The 15,032-nt window shown below is 51.4% G+C and overlaps 2 protein-coding genes across 11 annotated transcripts in view; one reads left to right on the top strand and one right to left on the bottom strand.

Moving 5' to 3' along the window:
* WNT3 (Wnt family member 3) overlaps positions 1 to 13,391 on the top strand; it is a 53,379-nt gene extending 39,988 nt beyond the window's left edge. For 7 of the 8 annotated variants that reach the window (XM_082373842.1, XM_082373844.1, XM_082373847.1 and 4 more), the window contains 3 exons: positions 2,583 to 2,848; positions 3,460 to 3,935; positions 7,522 to 13,391. In XM_082373842.1, coding sequence (XP_082229968.1) covers positions 2,583 to 2,848; positions 3,460 to 3,935; positions 7,522 to 7,717 — 938 coding nt within the window. In that variant the 3' untranslated portion in view covers positions 7,718 to 13,391. Of the gene's footprint in view, positions 1 to 2,582; positions 2,849 to 3,459; positions 3,948 to 7,521 lie in introns of all 8 variants that reach the window. The other variant, XM_082373845.1, reaches the window with a different exon arrangement.
* NSF (N-ethylmaleimide sensitive factor, vesicle fusing ATPase) overlaps positions 13,109 to 15,032 on the bottom strand; it is a 160,962-nt gene continuing 159,038 nt past the window's right edge. For all 3 annotated transcript variants that reach the window (XM_082373826.1, XM_082373825.1, XM_082373827.1), the window contains one exon: positions 13,109 to 14,783. Coding sequence is in view for 2 of the 3 variants with exons in the window: in XM_082373825.1 (XP_082229951.1) it covers positions 14,738 to 14,783 (46 nt within the window). In the remaining variant the exon portion in view is untranslated. The remainder of the gene's footprint in view (positions 14,784 to 15,032) is intronic.

Genomic DNA, 15,032 nt, shown 5'->3' with positions numbered 1-15,032 from the left:
TAATTACTCCTTGTTTACATGAAAGGTTTGGCCTCTAATTGGGGCCAAGTGGCGGTGGTTTGCATTTCAAACCTGATCTTGCCGGTGTGTCAGTCTCCTCGCCTTCCGGTGCCCCACCTCGGGCCAGGTAGCGCTTAATCAAACAGCCTGGCGTCTAGACGCGCTCCCCAAAGCAGGACTCACCTTCTGATTGCTCTTCCCCGCGCGGGACGTTAGCCTGTGAAAACCGGGTCTCTGAGCTTATTATCCCTTCACGTCTGTGTTTAACGTTTTAAATCACCGTTGTAGGTTCTACGACTTGCCTACATCTCGAAATTGCAAGAGGGCAGCTTTGTGTGGGGGGAGGGAGGGAAGATGTCAGATACACTGGGAATCTGAGGGAAGCTCTGCGGTCTCCGGGAGGAGGGCCCCCGCATGCACGCGCGCCCCAGCGCCCAGAGCCCGGGGGGAACGGGTTCGAACGCAGCTCTAGGCTTCACGCTCGGGCCCCGCCTCTGGCGAGTCCCCCACCCCTGCCGTGTGGGCCGCCAGGGTAGACCTCTGCCCACGGCTTTGAGACCCAGGGTGGCAGGGAGGCGGTCTGCTCCGGGGCGCGCATCTTCCGCGGACGCCGGGGACCGACTCCCCGGGGCTGGCCCGCCCGGAGCGGAGGCCGGGGCGGGGCTGCACCCGGGCGCGGGGGGCGCAGGGGTCAGCGGCCGGAAGGCGTGAGGCTGCGACGGCGGGGTGCGGGCGGCGGGGGATCGCGGTCCCCGGGCGGGGCGGGCGACCCGGAGGGGCTTAGGCGGCTTGAAAAGGGGCCCGAGGGCCGTCCCCCACCGCGCAGCCCGGCCCCGCGCCCGCTGCGGCCGCCGAGCCATTCACACGCCCTCTGGCCATTCGGCGCGGCGCGGGGGCGGGGGGCGCCGCTTCAATGGGGATTTCGCGGGCCGGCGCCGGGGCCGGGGGCGCGGCCCGGCCGCGGGAGCCGCCCGTTGCTACGCGGTGGCGGCCGGCCCGGCGGCCCGGGCCCGGCGGCCGCATTATGCGGGTAATGCGGTGTGACACCGCGCGAACAAAGGCGGATTGAGCGGCCCAGCGGGCCCCGCCGGACGGGGACCAGCACAGCAGGGCTGTCAGCGCCGCTCCCAGGCTAATCCCCGCCCCGCCCCCGCCGCCCCCGCGTCCCCGGGGCTGGGAACCGAGCGCGGCCCTGGGCCCGGGCGCCGCCGCCGCCGCGAGAGGCCGCGGGCCGGCCGGAAGCGCGGCGCTCGCCCTCGGCGCCCCCGGGTCGCTGAGGGGTGGGCAGTCGGGGCCGGGGTCGGAGCCGGGGCGCAGCGCCTCAGGCCTCGGCCGCCCCGTGTCGTAGTCGGCGCTGGCTGCGCGGGTCCACTGCCCAGGCGGGGCCCGCTCCCACTCCCCGCTGGCCTGCTCGGGAAGGGGGACGCACCCTCCTCTGCAGGTGGCCCACGAGGGCCCCGGGACCTCTAAAGAGACGGCAGTGGCCACGAGGGGTTACGAGGCTCCCTCGTCCGCCGAGCTGCCCTCAGCGCTCAGGACCAGAGCCACAGCCCAGGAAAGGAGACATCCAGGCCAGCAGCCCGGCGTTTTGCAACCTGCCTGGCCTTGGGCAAGTCACCTCCCTGCTCTGGGTTCCTCACCAGTAAGGAGAGAGATGGTTGGACTGCAGGTCTTTCAGGGCTTTGCCTCCGTAGTTGTCAATGTCTGTATCTGCTAAATGGGCCCATAATAAGACTTTCTGCCTCGTAGACGTGAGAGGATTAAATGGGATAAAGCACATGAAGGGCAGAGTCTGGTGCATACCCAACACTCAAAGGTAGTTATCATTATAATGATGTCGGCGGGGTGGGGGGGGCACCCTGAGAATCTCTTCTTTCTCTTTGCTGGACCCTGGGGCAGAAGCAGGGAAGTGCCCTGTGTCCCTCCATCCTCCCGGGAGGAGCTTGGCCTTCTCAGTCCAAAACCTTGGCTTTGTCTGGGTGGAGGACAGGAGAATGGAAGGGGGAAGCTGACATGCTGACCACTGCACTCCTGGTCAGGATCTCTGGTGGCAGAGGGAAGTTGTACCCATTTTACAAAAGGGGTAAGTGAGGCTCAGAAAAGGAAAGGGTCTGCCCACGTGCATCCAGGTGGGCAGTGGGTGGACTTGGGTAGGTTTAGGCTGTAGTTTCCCAGGCCTCCCTCCCCACAGACCTCAGGCTCTCTCAGGAGTGGGAGGGCCCAGGTCTGTGCTGGGATTTCCAATTTGGGAAGGTGGAGGGCAGGGGGGCCTGGGGCCAGGACAGATCAAGGCCACCTTATGTCTTCAGCAACCTGCCAGAGTTGTCTTTCCACCCCTGTTTCTAACAGGCTCCACTCTGCCAGCTGTTAAAGCCCTGGGTTAATCAGTTAGCAGCTCTGGGCCTCAGTTTGTTCATCTGTAAAGTGGGGATACCCACTAGGGGCTAGGCCAACCAAGGAGGAAAAGGCACTTCTTCTCCCTTGGGGCTGCCGAGCCCCTTTTCGCAGCTGGGGAAGCCAAGGCAGGGCAGCCACGTCCCAGGACCCGGCCTGAGCAGTGCCTCCCAATGCCTTCCCCACAGCCACCCGCGAATCGGCCTTCGTGCACGCCATCGCCTCAGCCGGCGTGGCCTTCGCCGTCACACGCTCCTGTGCCGAGGGCACCTCCACCATCTGTGGCTGCGACTCGCATCATAAAGGGCCGCCCGGCGAGGGCTGGAAGTGGGGCGGCTGCAGCGAGGACGCCGACTTCGGGGTGCTTGTGTCCCGGGAGTTCGCGGACGCACGTGAGAACAGGCCGGATGCGCGCTCGGCCATGAACAAGCACAACAACGAAGCTGGCCGCACGGTGAGCCCTGGCCGCCCTCACCCCAGCCCTGCCCAAGACCCCTTCCCGGACCTGTCCCTGCCCCTCCCTGTGGCCCCTGTGCATTCCCGGCTCCCTGCTCTCCTCTTTCCCCCTCCTTTCTCCTCGGACTGCTCCCGGTCCCCACCCCCACCCCACCCCACCCCACCCCACCCCACCCAGGGGATGCGCAGCCCGCGAGCTCAGGTACCAACCAGCCCATCCGGTGCACTTCAGCTGCCTGTGTAGGGCTGTGAGACCCGTGGGCCTGGCTTTGAATTCAGCCTCCATCCTTTCCTATGGTTGCTTGACCTAGGGCTAGTCACTTAAGCTCCCAGCCTCTTTCCCTATCTGTTACACGGGAATAACAATCCTTACTTCCTAGGGCTTTGAGAAGTGGATGTGATTTCTGCCAGTGCTTGGGGTGTGAAGGGGAGGGAAACAACGGTCATTATTCTTTAGGTCTGAGCCTCAGTCCCTAGTCAGTTCTCATCCTGGCCTAGTGTCAGAGTAGAGAAGGCTTCAGCTATGGGGGTGGGTGGGGCAGATTGGGAGGGCCTGTCGTGCTCCCAGGTGGGGTCAGTCTGGGGACCAGCTGCTACTCCTCTTCCCAGACCATCCTGGACCACATGCACCTCAAGTGCAAGTGCCACGGGCTGTCGGGCAGCTGCGAGGTCAAGACCTGCTGGTGGGCCCAGCCCGACTTCCGCGCCATCGGGGACTTCCTCAAGGACAAGTACGACAGCGCCTCGGAGATGGTGGTGGAGAAGCACCGGGAGTCCCGTGGCTGGGTGGAGACCCTCCGCGCCAAGTACGCGCTCTTCAAGCCTCCCACTGAGAGGGACCTGGTCTACTACGAGAACTCCCCCAACTTTTGCGAGCCCAACCCCGAGACGGGCTCCTTCGGCACCAGGGACCGGACTTGCAATGTCACCTCCCACGGCATCGATGGCTGCGACCTGCTCTGCTGCGGCCGCGGCCACAACACAAGGACGGAGAAGCGGAAGGAGAAATGCCACTGCATCTTCCACTGGTGCTGCTACGTGAGCTGCCAGGAGTGTATCCGCATCTACGATGTGCACACCTGCAAGTAGGGAGCCAGGTAGGGTGGCCCGGTGGGGAGGCTGGGGTGCCTTGGTGCAGGGCACTGGGTTTGCCTGTCTCCTCTTCTTGGCAACCCTGTTCTGTTTCTGAGCGGTCCAGGACACATGTTTCCAAAGCCAAGGTAGGAAGCCAGGATTTCCCAAGCTTCAGTGGGAATGGTCCTTGGGCAGTGTCTTGGTGGATTACACAAAGCACAGATAATAACCAAGTGTGTGCACACGAGGCTGCAATTGATTAAATTCGTGTACAAGTTAGTAAATTAGGAGCCAGGTCAATTTTTCGCACAGCCACTAGCTATCATTATTGAACATCTGTGGAGCCAGAGGAGGGACTGTGGGGTTGGAGGCTGGGACGCCTGACTTCTGGTCTTGACTGTGCTCCTAACTTCCTGTTCTTTCACTTCTTTGGGCCTCAGGTTTCTTACTGTAAAGTGAGGGGGTTAAAATACTTGAAATAGCAGGCCAAAAAGTCTCTTGTACCCCTGAGGCAGAGTCGTTCTGCATCCACCTTGAACTTAGAGGGCAGGTTTTTGTGCAAGCGTAACTCCTACCACCCTCAAGGAGGTGGGTGGGAGGAAGCGGTGTATAAGCCCATATCCCGGCAGATCTGAAGCTTGGGTGGAGCGGGGCACACTCTCACCGCGTTTATGGACGGTGATGGGGAGGAGGAAGGAGTCAAGCTCAGAGTGATGGCGGTGAGTAATCAAGGGATCAAAGGCTGGTGGATTAGGCTCCCAAGCTTCCCAGAGGTGGCCTGCGTGGGAGACACTGTTGCCCGGCCCTCGGGTCCATAGGTCCCCAGGACAGGTCAAGATTGGCGTGTGGTGGTCCTGGTCTTGGAGGGTTTCTAAGGCCCAAGGGAGGGTTTCTCCCTTTTCTCTGCCCTGAGAAGGGGCCTAATCTACAGGGGTCCGAGCCCTGGTCCAGCTTCCACCACTTGCCCACCTTGTGACCCAAACAAGACCATCTCCTCATCTGTCATCCTCCCCAGGGGTGCTATGAGGAACAAAGTGAAGGACCCTGGAGACAGTGCTTGATTCGTTGTGAAGGACTCCCCTGTCTGGGTCATCGCTGCCTGGGGCTGTGTCAGCGAGGGCACCCCACTGGGCGATGTGGTTCCACACAGGGCGGGACTGGGGGAGGGGTCGGACTTCTGTGGGGCATGGAGGGACCTCACGTGCTGGGGAGAGCTCTGCTGGAGGGGTGGCTCAGCCAGTCTGGGAAGCCTCTCTGTGTAGCTCAAGTTCCGTCCTGGCAGGGACAGAGTCTGGGAAGACAGCAGGAGGCACCACTTTTCTTGGTGTCTGAATCAAAGCAGTGTGGGGAGTGGAAAGAAGACAGAGGTGGTTCTACCTCCACCACTTCCCAGCTGGAAGCCCAGTTTCCTCATCTGTACGACAGTGGTGATGACGTGGGCCTAGCAGAATTTTCCTGCGGTTCAAGCAAGCCAGCAGATGTGAATGCTCGTCTGAATAGGGTGCTAATAGAAAGTGATGAATGCCGTGAGAGCCAGGACGTGAGGGCAGTCATCGTGCAAGGAAACGGTGTCATCACCTGGGCAGTTTCATTTACTGCTTTTCAAAACGATGGAAGAGAAGTCGGTGACTAAGAGAGAACGCCCAGGCCCCTGTGGCTTGTCAGCTGGAAGGAATGTTTGAAACCTGCAGTGCTTCCTTCCTCTGATGTCCACTCTGGCCAGGGGCAACAGAGTCCCCACTGTCAAGCAGGACACGGCTCTGGCCATTCTGAGAGGAGGCTGGGGGGAAATCGGAGTTTCAGAACACTAGCCCTGGAGGGGGCACAGAGGGCCGTTTGTCTAGCCTGCCCATTGCACAGATAAGGACACTGAGCCCAGGGCTCTGCCTCCAGAAAGGCCCCATATGTGGGTCCTGCAGAGGCCACAGTGGCAGCAGCCCAGGCCCCGGCAGTGGCTCTAGGGGGCCCCAGGGTGTCACAGCTCTGTTCCAGCACCTCCCCTCCCCTCCCCTCCGTGAGCAGCCTAGAGAAGCCGTCTGCCAAGTGGGAAGGAGGTGCTGGGTTTGCCCTCAGTGTCCATAAAACTCCCCCGCCTGCGATCTGACACTGATCGTGAGAAGAGTCAACACTCTCCATCAGCCTTCTGTTCCGCGTTTCTGAAACAGAATGGCACTGCCCCCAGTCTCATGGAAAGTACTACGTGGATGTGGTTTCGACATGCCACACGCAGGTAGATGGTGGCCCCCCGGGCCCTCATATATGGACACTCTGGAGTCCTTGCTCTGGGACAAGTGGAGAATTGTCCCCCAATGTGGTGCCTTTCTGACACACACTCAGTTTGGTGAGTGATTTGGGGCAAGTTGTTTTGCCTCTCTGAGCCCCAGTTCCCTCACCTGTGGACTAGAGGTCATCCACACAAACAGCCCTGGCACAGGGTCCAAGGAAGCAGCAAAAGATTCCAAGGCCGAGGGGAGCTGACCTCCAAGGGCGACTTTCCCCCAGGCCTGCTGCTGGTCTGGAGCCCCAGGCTGAGACCAGTTACCTCTCCTGTCCTTTCATCCACACCGACACTCTGCCGGCGAGATGAGAATGTTCGAGACAGGCTGGCAGGGACTTCAGGGAACAGAGCCTGCAGCCTTTCTGTTGGCTGCACTGTCTCCAGTGCAGGTGGGAGAGAGAAGGGCGCCCCAGAGCAGGACGTGTGCCCTCCACACGCTCGGGGAGGAGCCCCAGTCAAGATGCTTTATGCCACAGGAAGGTCAGAGTCCTGGGCCTTCCTTGTGGGGAAACCTCTTTCCATTGCTTGTACATTTTGTCCAGCGTCTCAGGCTAACCACTGATTTCCTCCCTTACGAGTTCCAGGTTTATTCCTTGTTATTCAGATTCTGTGAGCACAGTAAGCTGGAAAGGGCTCTGCATGAGAGTCAGGTGGCCTGGCTGACCCCAAGTCCTGGGTCTGTCACTAACTTGCTGCGAGACTTTGGACGTGTCCTTTTAATCTTGCCAAGTCTGTTTCTCTCCTTGTAAAAGTCTACTGGCCGAGGAGTTGGGGGTCGATTGGGAACACCCGTCAGAGCCCTTTGGGCTTAAATCCTTTGTGACATGTAAATACAAATGAAGAAAATGTACACGTCGGTGCTCCTATGAGCAGGAATTATTCATAACGCAATAGACTTTCTTCTGTTTGGACAGCTTGATACAGAAACACAGTGTACAGGAGTCTACGAAGTTGGGAATTGGGCCCTAGATCTGCAAGGTTTCTTCCAGTGTCTGTGCAAGACAGGTTCCTATATCGGGCTAGTTACCTGCTACTGGGCTTCCTGTTGCCCAAGCCCCAGCTGGAGGGTGGAGAGGTAGGATGTGGATCCCAGCGTGTAGACGCTGAAGCTCTACTGTCCGGTAGCTCACACGCCCTTCCTCAGCGGGAGACCCCAGGTAGCGGAGGGAGCGTGGAACGGCCACTGGAGTCTCCCGTTACCTCCGAGTTCAAGAGAAATGCTGAGACACCCGGTCAGCAGCCTCTGAGCTTTGCACCCTGTGGGTGGTCTCTCTGGGAAAATAATCATGTTCCTAATTCTTCCTCTTTACTTTCCAAAGGGCACTGGGAATGGGTGAAGTGTGTGGCTGGGCAGATTCACCGAAGTCCTATGGGAAGCGGGACCCAGAGCCGGGCTCAGGCCTCAGCATCAGACAGCAAGGAATCCGGACTGTTGCCAGATGCACGTGTGGTAAATTACCTGGATCCAACCCGCCCGCTGCCTGGGAGGCCTCCCTCCCTTCTCTCTCATCTTAAGTTTCTCACCCTACTCTGGATGGTGTGTGGTTTTTAAAGAAGGGGCTTTCTTTTTAGTTCTCTAGGGTCTGATAGGAACAGACCCGAGGCTTATCTTTGCACATGTTAAAGAAAATAAAAATGGAAAAAAAACCCCCACAGAAAACCACTTCTACTCCAACAGAACAGGCTGGGCTCATGTGAGCGCTCTGCCTGGTGGTAAAGACATCAACGTGGGCAAGATTCTGTTTCCCAGCTGCTTCTCCTGGTGACATTCCAAGATGCCTGCGAGGTGAGAGTTAGGAAGTAGGACAAAGCCCTGCAGTCTCCTTTTCTCTGTCTACTCCCATTCAAATCTGATAGACTTTCACATTCTGATAAAAGCCATAGGTTTAGCTGGGATCAAGTGGTAGGGAGGCCCAAGGCAATCGTTAGAGTCAGGTTTTGAGTTTGAAGAACCGGGAGTTCCAGGCGGCCTGGTAAAGCTGTTTGAAGAGCAGCGCTATGTTCTTCTCAGTCCCATTTTCTCTGTAACCCTGTTCTGCACGAGAGGCTCTTGGGAACTGCAGTCAGATCTCAAAAATCTTTTTCTACCATTCTGCAGTTTCCACCATTAACGCAGTACTTTTTTTTTTTTTTTTTTTCTGTAGTGAACGTTGTAAATAGGTTATGTGTGTGGGGCAAGCCTCCTCTAGCTCCAATGGCTTCCTGAAGAAAGTGGTATCTTTAAAGGGGCCATTCTGTCCCTCCCAGCCCTGCTCACCTGCAGATTCTCCATAAAAACAAACTCCAGGTCGAGCAGTTGGACTGTAGGTCACCTTAGTATAAATTAGACAAAGGGTCAGAGGGAGAGTAGCAATATATTCCTGAAGTTCCAATGTTGTGGCTAGTAGATGAGGACACGTCGTCCTGCATCCTTGTCTTTCGTTGGCCTGCGTGAGGAAACGGAAATGCAGAGTTCCTTCACACAGGTCTTCCGGCCTCACCGGTATGCTGACAGCATCAATCCGTGCAGACACCAAGGATCAGCATTAGGTGTTCAAAGGGGGGCAAGCCGTCACTTGCTCCCTTGGGGAAAGCGTCTCACAGCTGAGTTCTCCTTGATCCACACGGGTCCTCTGGAGTGTCCTAGAGGAAGCGAGCACAGTGGAGGCAAACGTGTCTGATGGTACGAGTCAGTGCAACAGCTCTGCCTTAGAGTCAGAAAGAAGAGACACAGCAGGGGCACAGTACAGAACACAGTGATTTCTTCCTCTTCCCCCTTCTCTCTTTGCCTAACACTGACCTAAGGTACCGGCTCAAGCCATCTCCCTATGTGCTCAGGCAGATTCGCCAAGACGATTATCTAGAAGCCGTGCCTGCACTCTTGAATCTGCTGGCAGTGAGCCCTGCTAAAAAGATACACATCCCATCCCCTCTAGAGAGTTTGAAATGCCCCTCCCCATCTCAGACTGAAGTTTTAAATCATGTCAACCAGATAATGCTTGCTTTATGTGAGAATTCTTTCAGCAGAATGGATACAAATTTTCAAAACAGTCTTTTCATATCTATGTATTCTATATTAAAAGTGATAAAGTCATGTTTCTGGGGCGTATTCAAGTAGCTGACAAGTAATTATTTAATAATAGTACATTGAGTGCATTGTAATTATTCTCGCCATAGTCAGGTAATAGTATCCAACAGAAATTTCCTACCAACCTGCTGTATCCAAAGTTTTGTAAAAAGTTGTAGAAGTTGTTGATCTTTTTGATTTTATATTCAAAAAGTCTCTTTTTATAAATATTATTTATTATACAATGTATATACCTTTGAGTTAACTAAGATTATATATTATATAAATATATATATATTTGGAGAAAATATATTTCATCATGCAGTTTTTTTCTGTTAAGTCATTAAAGAGAAGGTAAGCAAACTTAAAACGGATACATTGTACAATGTGTGGAGTTTCCAGATTAATGCTTAGGAGGTCAAGAATATGAGATTCTGAATGTGGTCGCCTCCACTTTCACTCGGAAATTAGTGGCCCAAATTAAGGTCATTTCCTTTGTTTTCTAAGCAAGATCATCTGAGACATCATGGACAGTAGGTCTGATCTACTAAAGGACTTTCTTACAGGCTTACTTTGTTCTAAATCAGCTTCTAACAAAGAATTTCCAGTTTCAGAAGTCAGCAATTTGGGCAGTAATTCATCTCATAGACCCCAGCACTTCCAATGCACAAATTAATGTCACTAGCACTGAGATACGGCTCGAGGCCCACAGACCATGGGGTTGGCCACCAACTTAATCCCTTTCTAACCCATGTTTTCAACTCCATTTATTGGGAAAATAGGATTTGCTTTACTGAAAATGAAACTTGAGTGGAAATGGCTCTCCCCTGCTAGTTCCACTTGAGAGCTAAGCTTCGGGAAGGGTAGGTTGGCGGGAAAGAAGAAATGGTGTGCCCTGGGCTCTGGAACAGGTGTCATTTGAAGGTTTAGATCTGTTTGGGCAGAACAGACCCACTAGTGGGCATGCTCTTGGGAAGGGCATTCACTCCTTGGACTGAGGCTCCTAAAGGACTCACCTGAAGCTAATAGGTAACGCCTTTTCATCAATGAGATGCTGTAACTCAGTTTTCTCTTTTTTTTTATTTTTTATTTTTTTATTAATTTATTTATTTTTGGCTGTGTTGGGTGTTCGTTTCTGTGCGAGGGCTTTCTCTAGTTGTGGCGAGCGGGGGCCACTCTTCATCGCGGTGCGCGGGCCTCTCACTATCGCGGCCTCTCTTGTTGCGGAGCGCAGGCTCAGTAGTTGTGGCTCATGGGCCTAGTTGCTCCGCGGCATGTGGGATCTTCCCAGACCAGAGCTCGAACCCGTGTCCCCTGCATTGGCAGGCAGACTCTCAACCACTGCGCCACCAGGGAAGCCCTGTAACTCAGTTTTATGACCACAGACAATCCTTTGGTCTTCAGACCTACCCATAAAATGTCACCTTCGGTTTATTTGGCACAGCAAAAACATCTTCTCTTCCTTTTTCTTTCTCCTGATTTACCTTTAGTAGGAGTAAGTAAATTCAACTCACTTCACAGAAAAAACAACAGAAAAATAGAGGGGTCTGCCTTGTGCGGTGGAGATGGGCTGCCTGTGCCCTAACCTTAGATTAGGGATGGGTACTAGAAGTTCATGAACTTTCTTTTGCCCGTGACATGTCTTTATTTAGTACCTGAAAAGCTTAAATCACAAAAATGGTGGTTTTGGCTGTGCAATGAATCAGACGTGGAAGGGATACAGATCTCCCCGTCTCATGGAGCTGCTCACCTTTGTATTTCACTTTTACATGAAGCTAATACTCATCTACCCCAGTATTTTGGGCACTTTTTCTTTAACCTATAAAATTGCCAAATATTTAAATGGCCCCTGGTCACACTCACCAAGGCCACTGGTAATCCTTTCTATGATTAATTATATTTATGGTTTAAGAGAATACAGTTTATAGCAGTGCTTGAACATTTAGTTTCTCCATAAGCGTGAATACTATTAAACATCTAAAAACAAGAGGAAGATCCCCCCCCCCAAAAAAATCCAAAAGAAAGAAAAGAGATAATATAATGGGAATCATTATTATCTTTCAAAGCAGTATTATTTTATGAAGAAAGACGGGAAGGGAAGTGTGTGAGAGAGTTCAAGGATGAAGGGATGAGGTACAAATAGAGGCAGAAGGGAGAAGCAAGGCTAGGGGGACGATGATGGTGAGATTCTTCTAGGTGCGTCAGATGGTGGTGCCCAACGAGCCAACGGTGTATCCACACCGGCCCTGGGGATGTGGACGTGGGCTCATGTGCGTGGCTCACCTACACGCACACACAAGTGAAGTTATTTCAGCAAAATTATGGCTGCTATGGGTTCATCATTTCTCCTGGCTCAACAGAGGACTTTCTAGGAGGCAAAAAATGATCTTACCATTAATCTTATACTCCCAAAATGGAGTGACAGAGTCAGCTGTGTGGAGACTGTACGCTGGGAAAATTTCAAACCTGAGTGAGTCCCCCTTGCAAACTGTCTCTGCTCCTTGGGATTCTTGCCGATCGCAGGCGCCATCTCCTGCATCTTAATGTCACGGTGTCCGCACAGCACACGCCCTCTGTGGGCCCAGCTCCAGGACCCAGTCTCGGCACTGCTTGCCAGCTGAAGAGAAACTTTGGATCATTTTGCAATAACTTCTGAAATCTACATGCTTTTTTGAACTCTCGTACACACCTTTCCCAGTCACTTCTTTGAAGAGGCTTATGGATCAAGTTGCCAGGCAAGGAAAATGAAATCTTGCTTTTACCTTCTGTGTTTGGGCTGGGTCGGTTGTTTATAGCTGACTCAGTGCTTCAGCAAGTCTGTTTACCAGGATTTGATTATTATACACACTTAAATCTTCTTCAAGACTTGTTGCTGAAACTTAGGGAGGCTGTTCACTGTAGTTTTTAGGATATGAAAAAGCCTTAAAGTAAAACAAATTTCAGGTTTAACCACCATTATCCAGGTTTTCTGTGTTACATTAAAAAAAAAAAAGGCGTTTCAGGGAAGTTGTACAACTTTAGAAAGGATAAAAGAACCTCCTTTTCTGAGGTTTTAATTACATCGTCTGATAAAAAGTAGCCTGTTAACAGTTCATCCGTAGAAGAAGAAATCTAGGGCAGCGGATAGTGGAGTCTCCTTTGCTTTATCACCAGGCCGTGCTGTAATCTCGAGCGCTCTCTGCCCAGCATCAGCTTTGAAGAGTTCCGGGATGGCTTTAAGACTACCTTCTCAAGGCTACGCGGGGGCCAGGTGACCTCAGGGCCCTCCTCCCAGGAGGGCGTGGACAGCTCCTGGGGAGCTGACCCTGCTGCTGGAGAAGCCCTGAGGTTGACCTCTCCCCACAAGCCTTGCTGATTTTCTGGGTGGCTTTTAGTCCTAACCCGAGCCACCTCTAAGGATCAGGGTTTAGGCTAAAAGATCTGATAGCTCAGAAACATGCAAAATGGATGAAGGATACCAAAACGAACCATGTGAAGAAATCTCACTGAGAGTGTTTGAGTCCCTTGGCTTGTACGTGTCATAGGAAGGAGTAATTCTACTTGAGAAACAAGTTTCCCTTCCGGTTTATTACTAACCCGCTTATGGCTTTGGTACACTTCAGTTTTTTAGTAAAGGGAAATAAGTAAAAGAGGTATAAAGATTCTTGTTGTGCACTGACTTTATAAAATATGCTATCGATCTGTATTTCCTTTAAATTAACTATATTTTCTGAATGATTAAAATCAGAGATTTTAAAATAAAAATCATCCATCTCCTTACACTAGTTAAAACAAGGAGGGGCTTTTCTGATCCCCTTCTTCTTCATACACTCATATCAGTTATGTATGTTGTTTTGTACAAAATATTGGTCTACAGAATGTTTTCAAGTATATGTACTCTTTATTGCATTCCTTCATTTGCATTAAACAATATAATATTTATATTTTTTCAATACAGTTTTGGAAAAACACAAAGACATTAACCTTATTTAACAAGACATAAGTTAATACAATGTGTGCTGCTTTCATGGGAAGAGAAAAAAGAGGCAAGATCTAAAACAGATAAGGGAATCCAGGATACTGGCCACCAGCAATCACAGAATTTCACAATACAATCCACCTAAAAAAAAAAAAAAAAAAAAAAAAAAAAAAGCCACAAAATAAGCTAGAGATGAAAACCCAAAAGAAAGTAGGTGTGACATACAAGTCTACCAAAAATATACAGAGAGCAAGATCTGGAGATAATTTACCTTCTACCACAGGGACAGATGACAGAGCTACACCCAAGTACCTTATGCGTGACAAGCCTTACAGGTGGTGGTAGGTACCTTCAGGTGGCTCCTGATCGCTTGTCCTAGAAGTTTAAGCAGCAACGGGGAGAGAGTGGGATGTTCCACAAGTCTCCTCACCAAACACGACGACCTGATTAAATTTCTTCAAACTCGGCTTACACCACCGTTCTCCTTCTCTTTGGAAGAAGTGCGTAGTGGGGAAAGGAAATGTCTTCAGTGTATTGGAATGGATGTTAAAGGACTGAGGGGAGAGGACTAGAAAGTGGTTTATTTTTTTCTGGAAAATAGTGTTTTATTTAGATGCTAGGTAGTACAGATAATTTAAAGGAAGGATATATTCTAAGTAAGTCATTAAGCTAAGGAAAAAAGAAAAGTGGTGATACTAAATAAGCCTTTAATATTAAACTAAGGGATTGACCCATTTAGAGTTGGACACTAATGAGTGCTGAGAGGGTTTTAAGTTACTTTAATGACGCCTTTCTGTTTAGGGGTGTGTGCTTTTTCCATACACATCTCTCACAAGCTGTTAACAACATCTACCAAGTGGTAATGATTAGCATATCTCTTGCCACAGAGCAAATTACTTATATTAAGGGGGTGTCACAGCCAACATGGTAATAATCTGACTTTCTGTTAAGAAAGATCTCCTGACTGCAACTTGGAAACATCTCTGAAAATGACTGAGAACAGCATCTTAGAAATTCAAAGCCCTGTTTCTTTAGGCAAAGATAACCAGGCTTCTGGGAGAACCTTTAACCATGTATCCAATTACCTTTAGTGTTAGCACAAGGAAGTTACAAAATAATCCCTTTGAACCCATACCTCTATTCACTGCTCCTGGTTTACATGTAGAAAGTCTTCCTTCTACTCCGGGAACTGTTATTTTGCCACATCGTTGCGTTTATTGAGAGTTTTTAGGTGACAGGTGGTGGTAGGGAGCTTAGAATGTGTAGTGTTCACAAGTACAGTATGTTTCCCACGTTTAAAGACTGAGCAAGAAGGAATCAGCTTGCACGGAAAGGTGAGCACAGCATTCTAAAGCAAATTTATACCTTCCACAAAACTGAGTATCTCAATAAGCACAAGGAAGGGAGTTTCATTGCACTAATCATGCAGAAGGAGCACGTGTTGAAGGCAGGGAACATTTCAATTTGTCCAGTATCTTGAGTAAGTCGAGTGAAGATTCCAGGCCACCTTCACCTTGGTCACTTTCCTTGGTCACTTTGTGTCTGAAAATAGTTCATTTTCAAAGTCGAGGCGGCTACTAAAAAAGAAATATCCAAAACACAAAAAACAGATGATGGTCTGCAAAAAGCCGTTCATCACAAAACCACACTAAAAGCTTCTTAGTGGTTTTTCTACATTTTTCACTACGTATTTGCTATTAGATGAGCATTTCACAAAAGAAAATGGTTGCGCTCCATGCAATTTAAAAGCAGGTTCCAATAAATATGTACCATCGAGCTTTTTCCTGCCTTGTGACAGGGAAGTTTTGCAAAGCAGGACAGGGAGA

The sequence above is a fragment of the Balaenoptera borealis genome (assembly GCF_965194805.1).
Source record: "Balaenoptera borealis genome assembly, chromosome: 20".
Lineage (NCBI taxonomy): Eukaryota > Metazoa > Chordata > Mammalia > Artiodactyla > Balaenopteridae > Balaenoptera > Balaenoptera borealis.
Note: the sequence above shows the minus strand (reverse complement) of the source record. Positions and strands in the feature narration are given on the sequence as shown.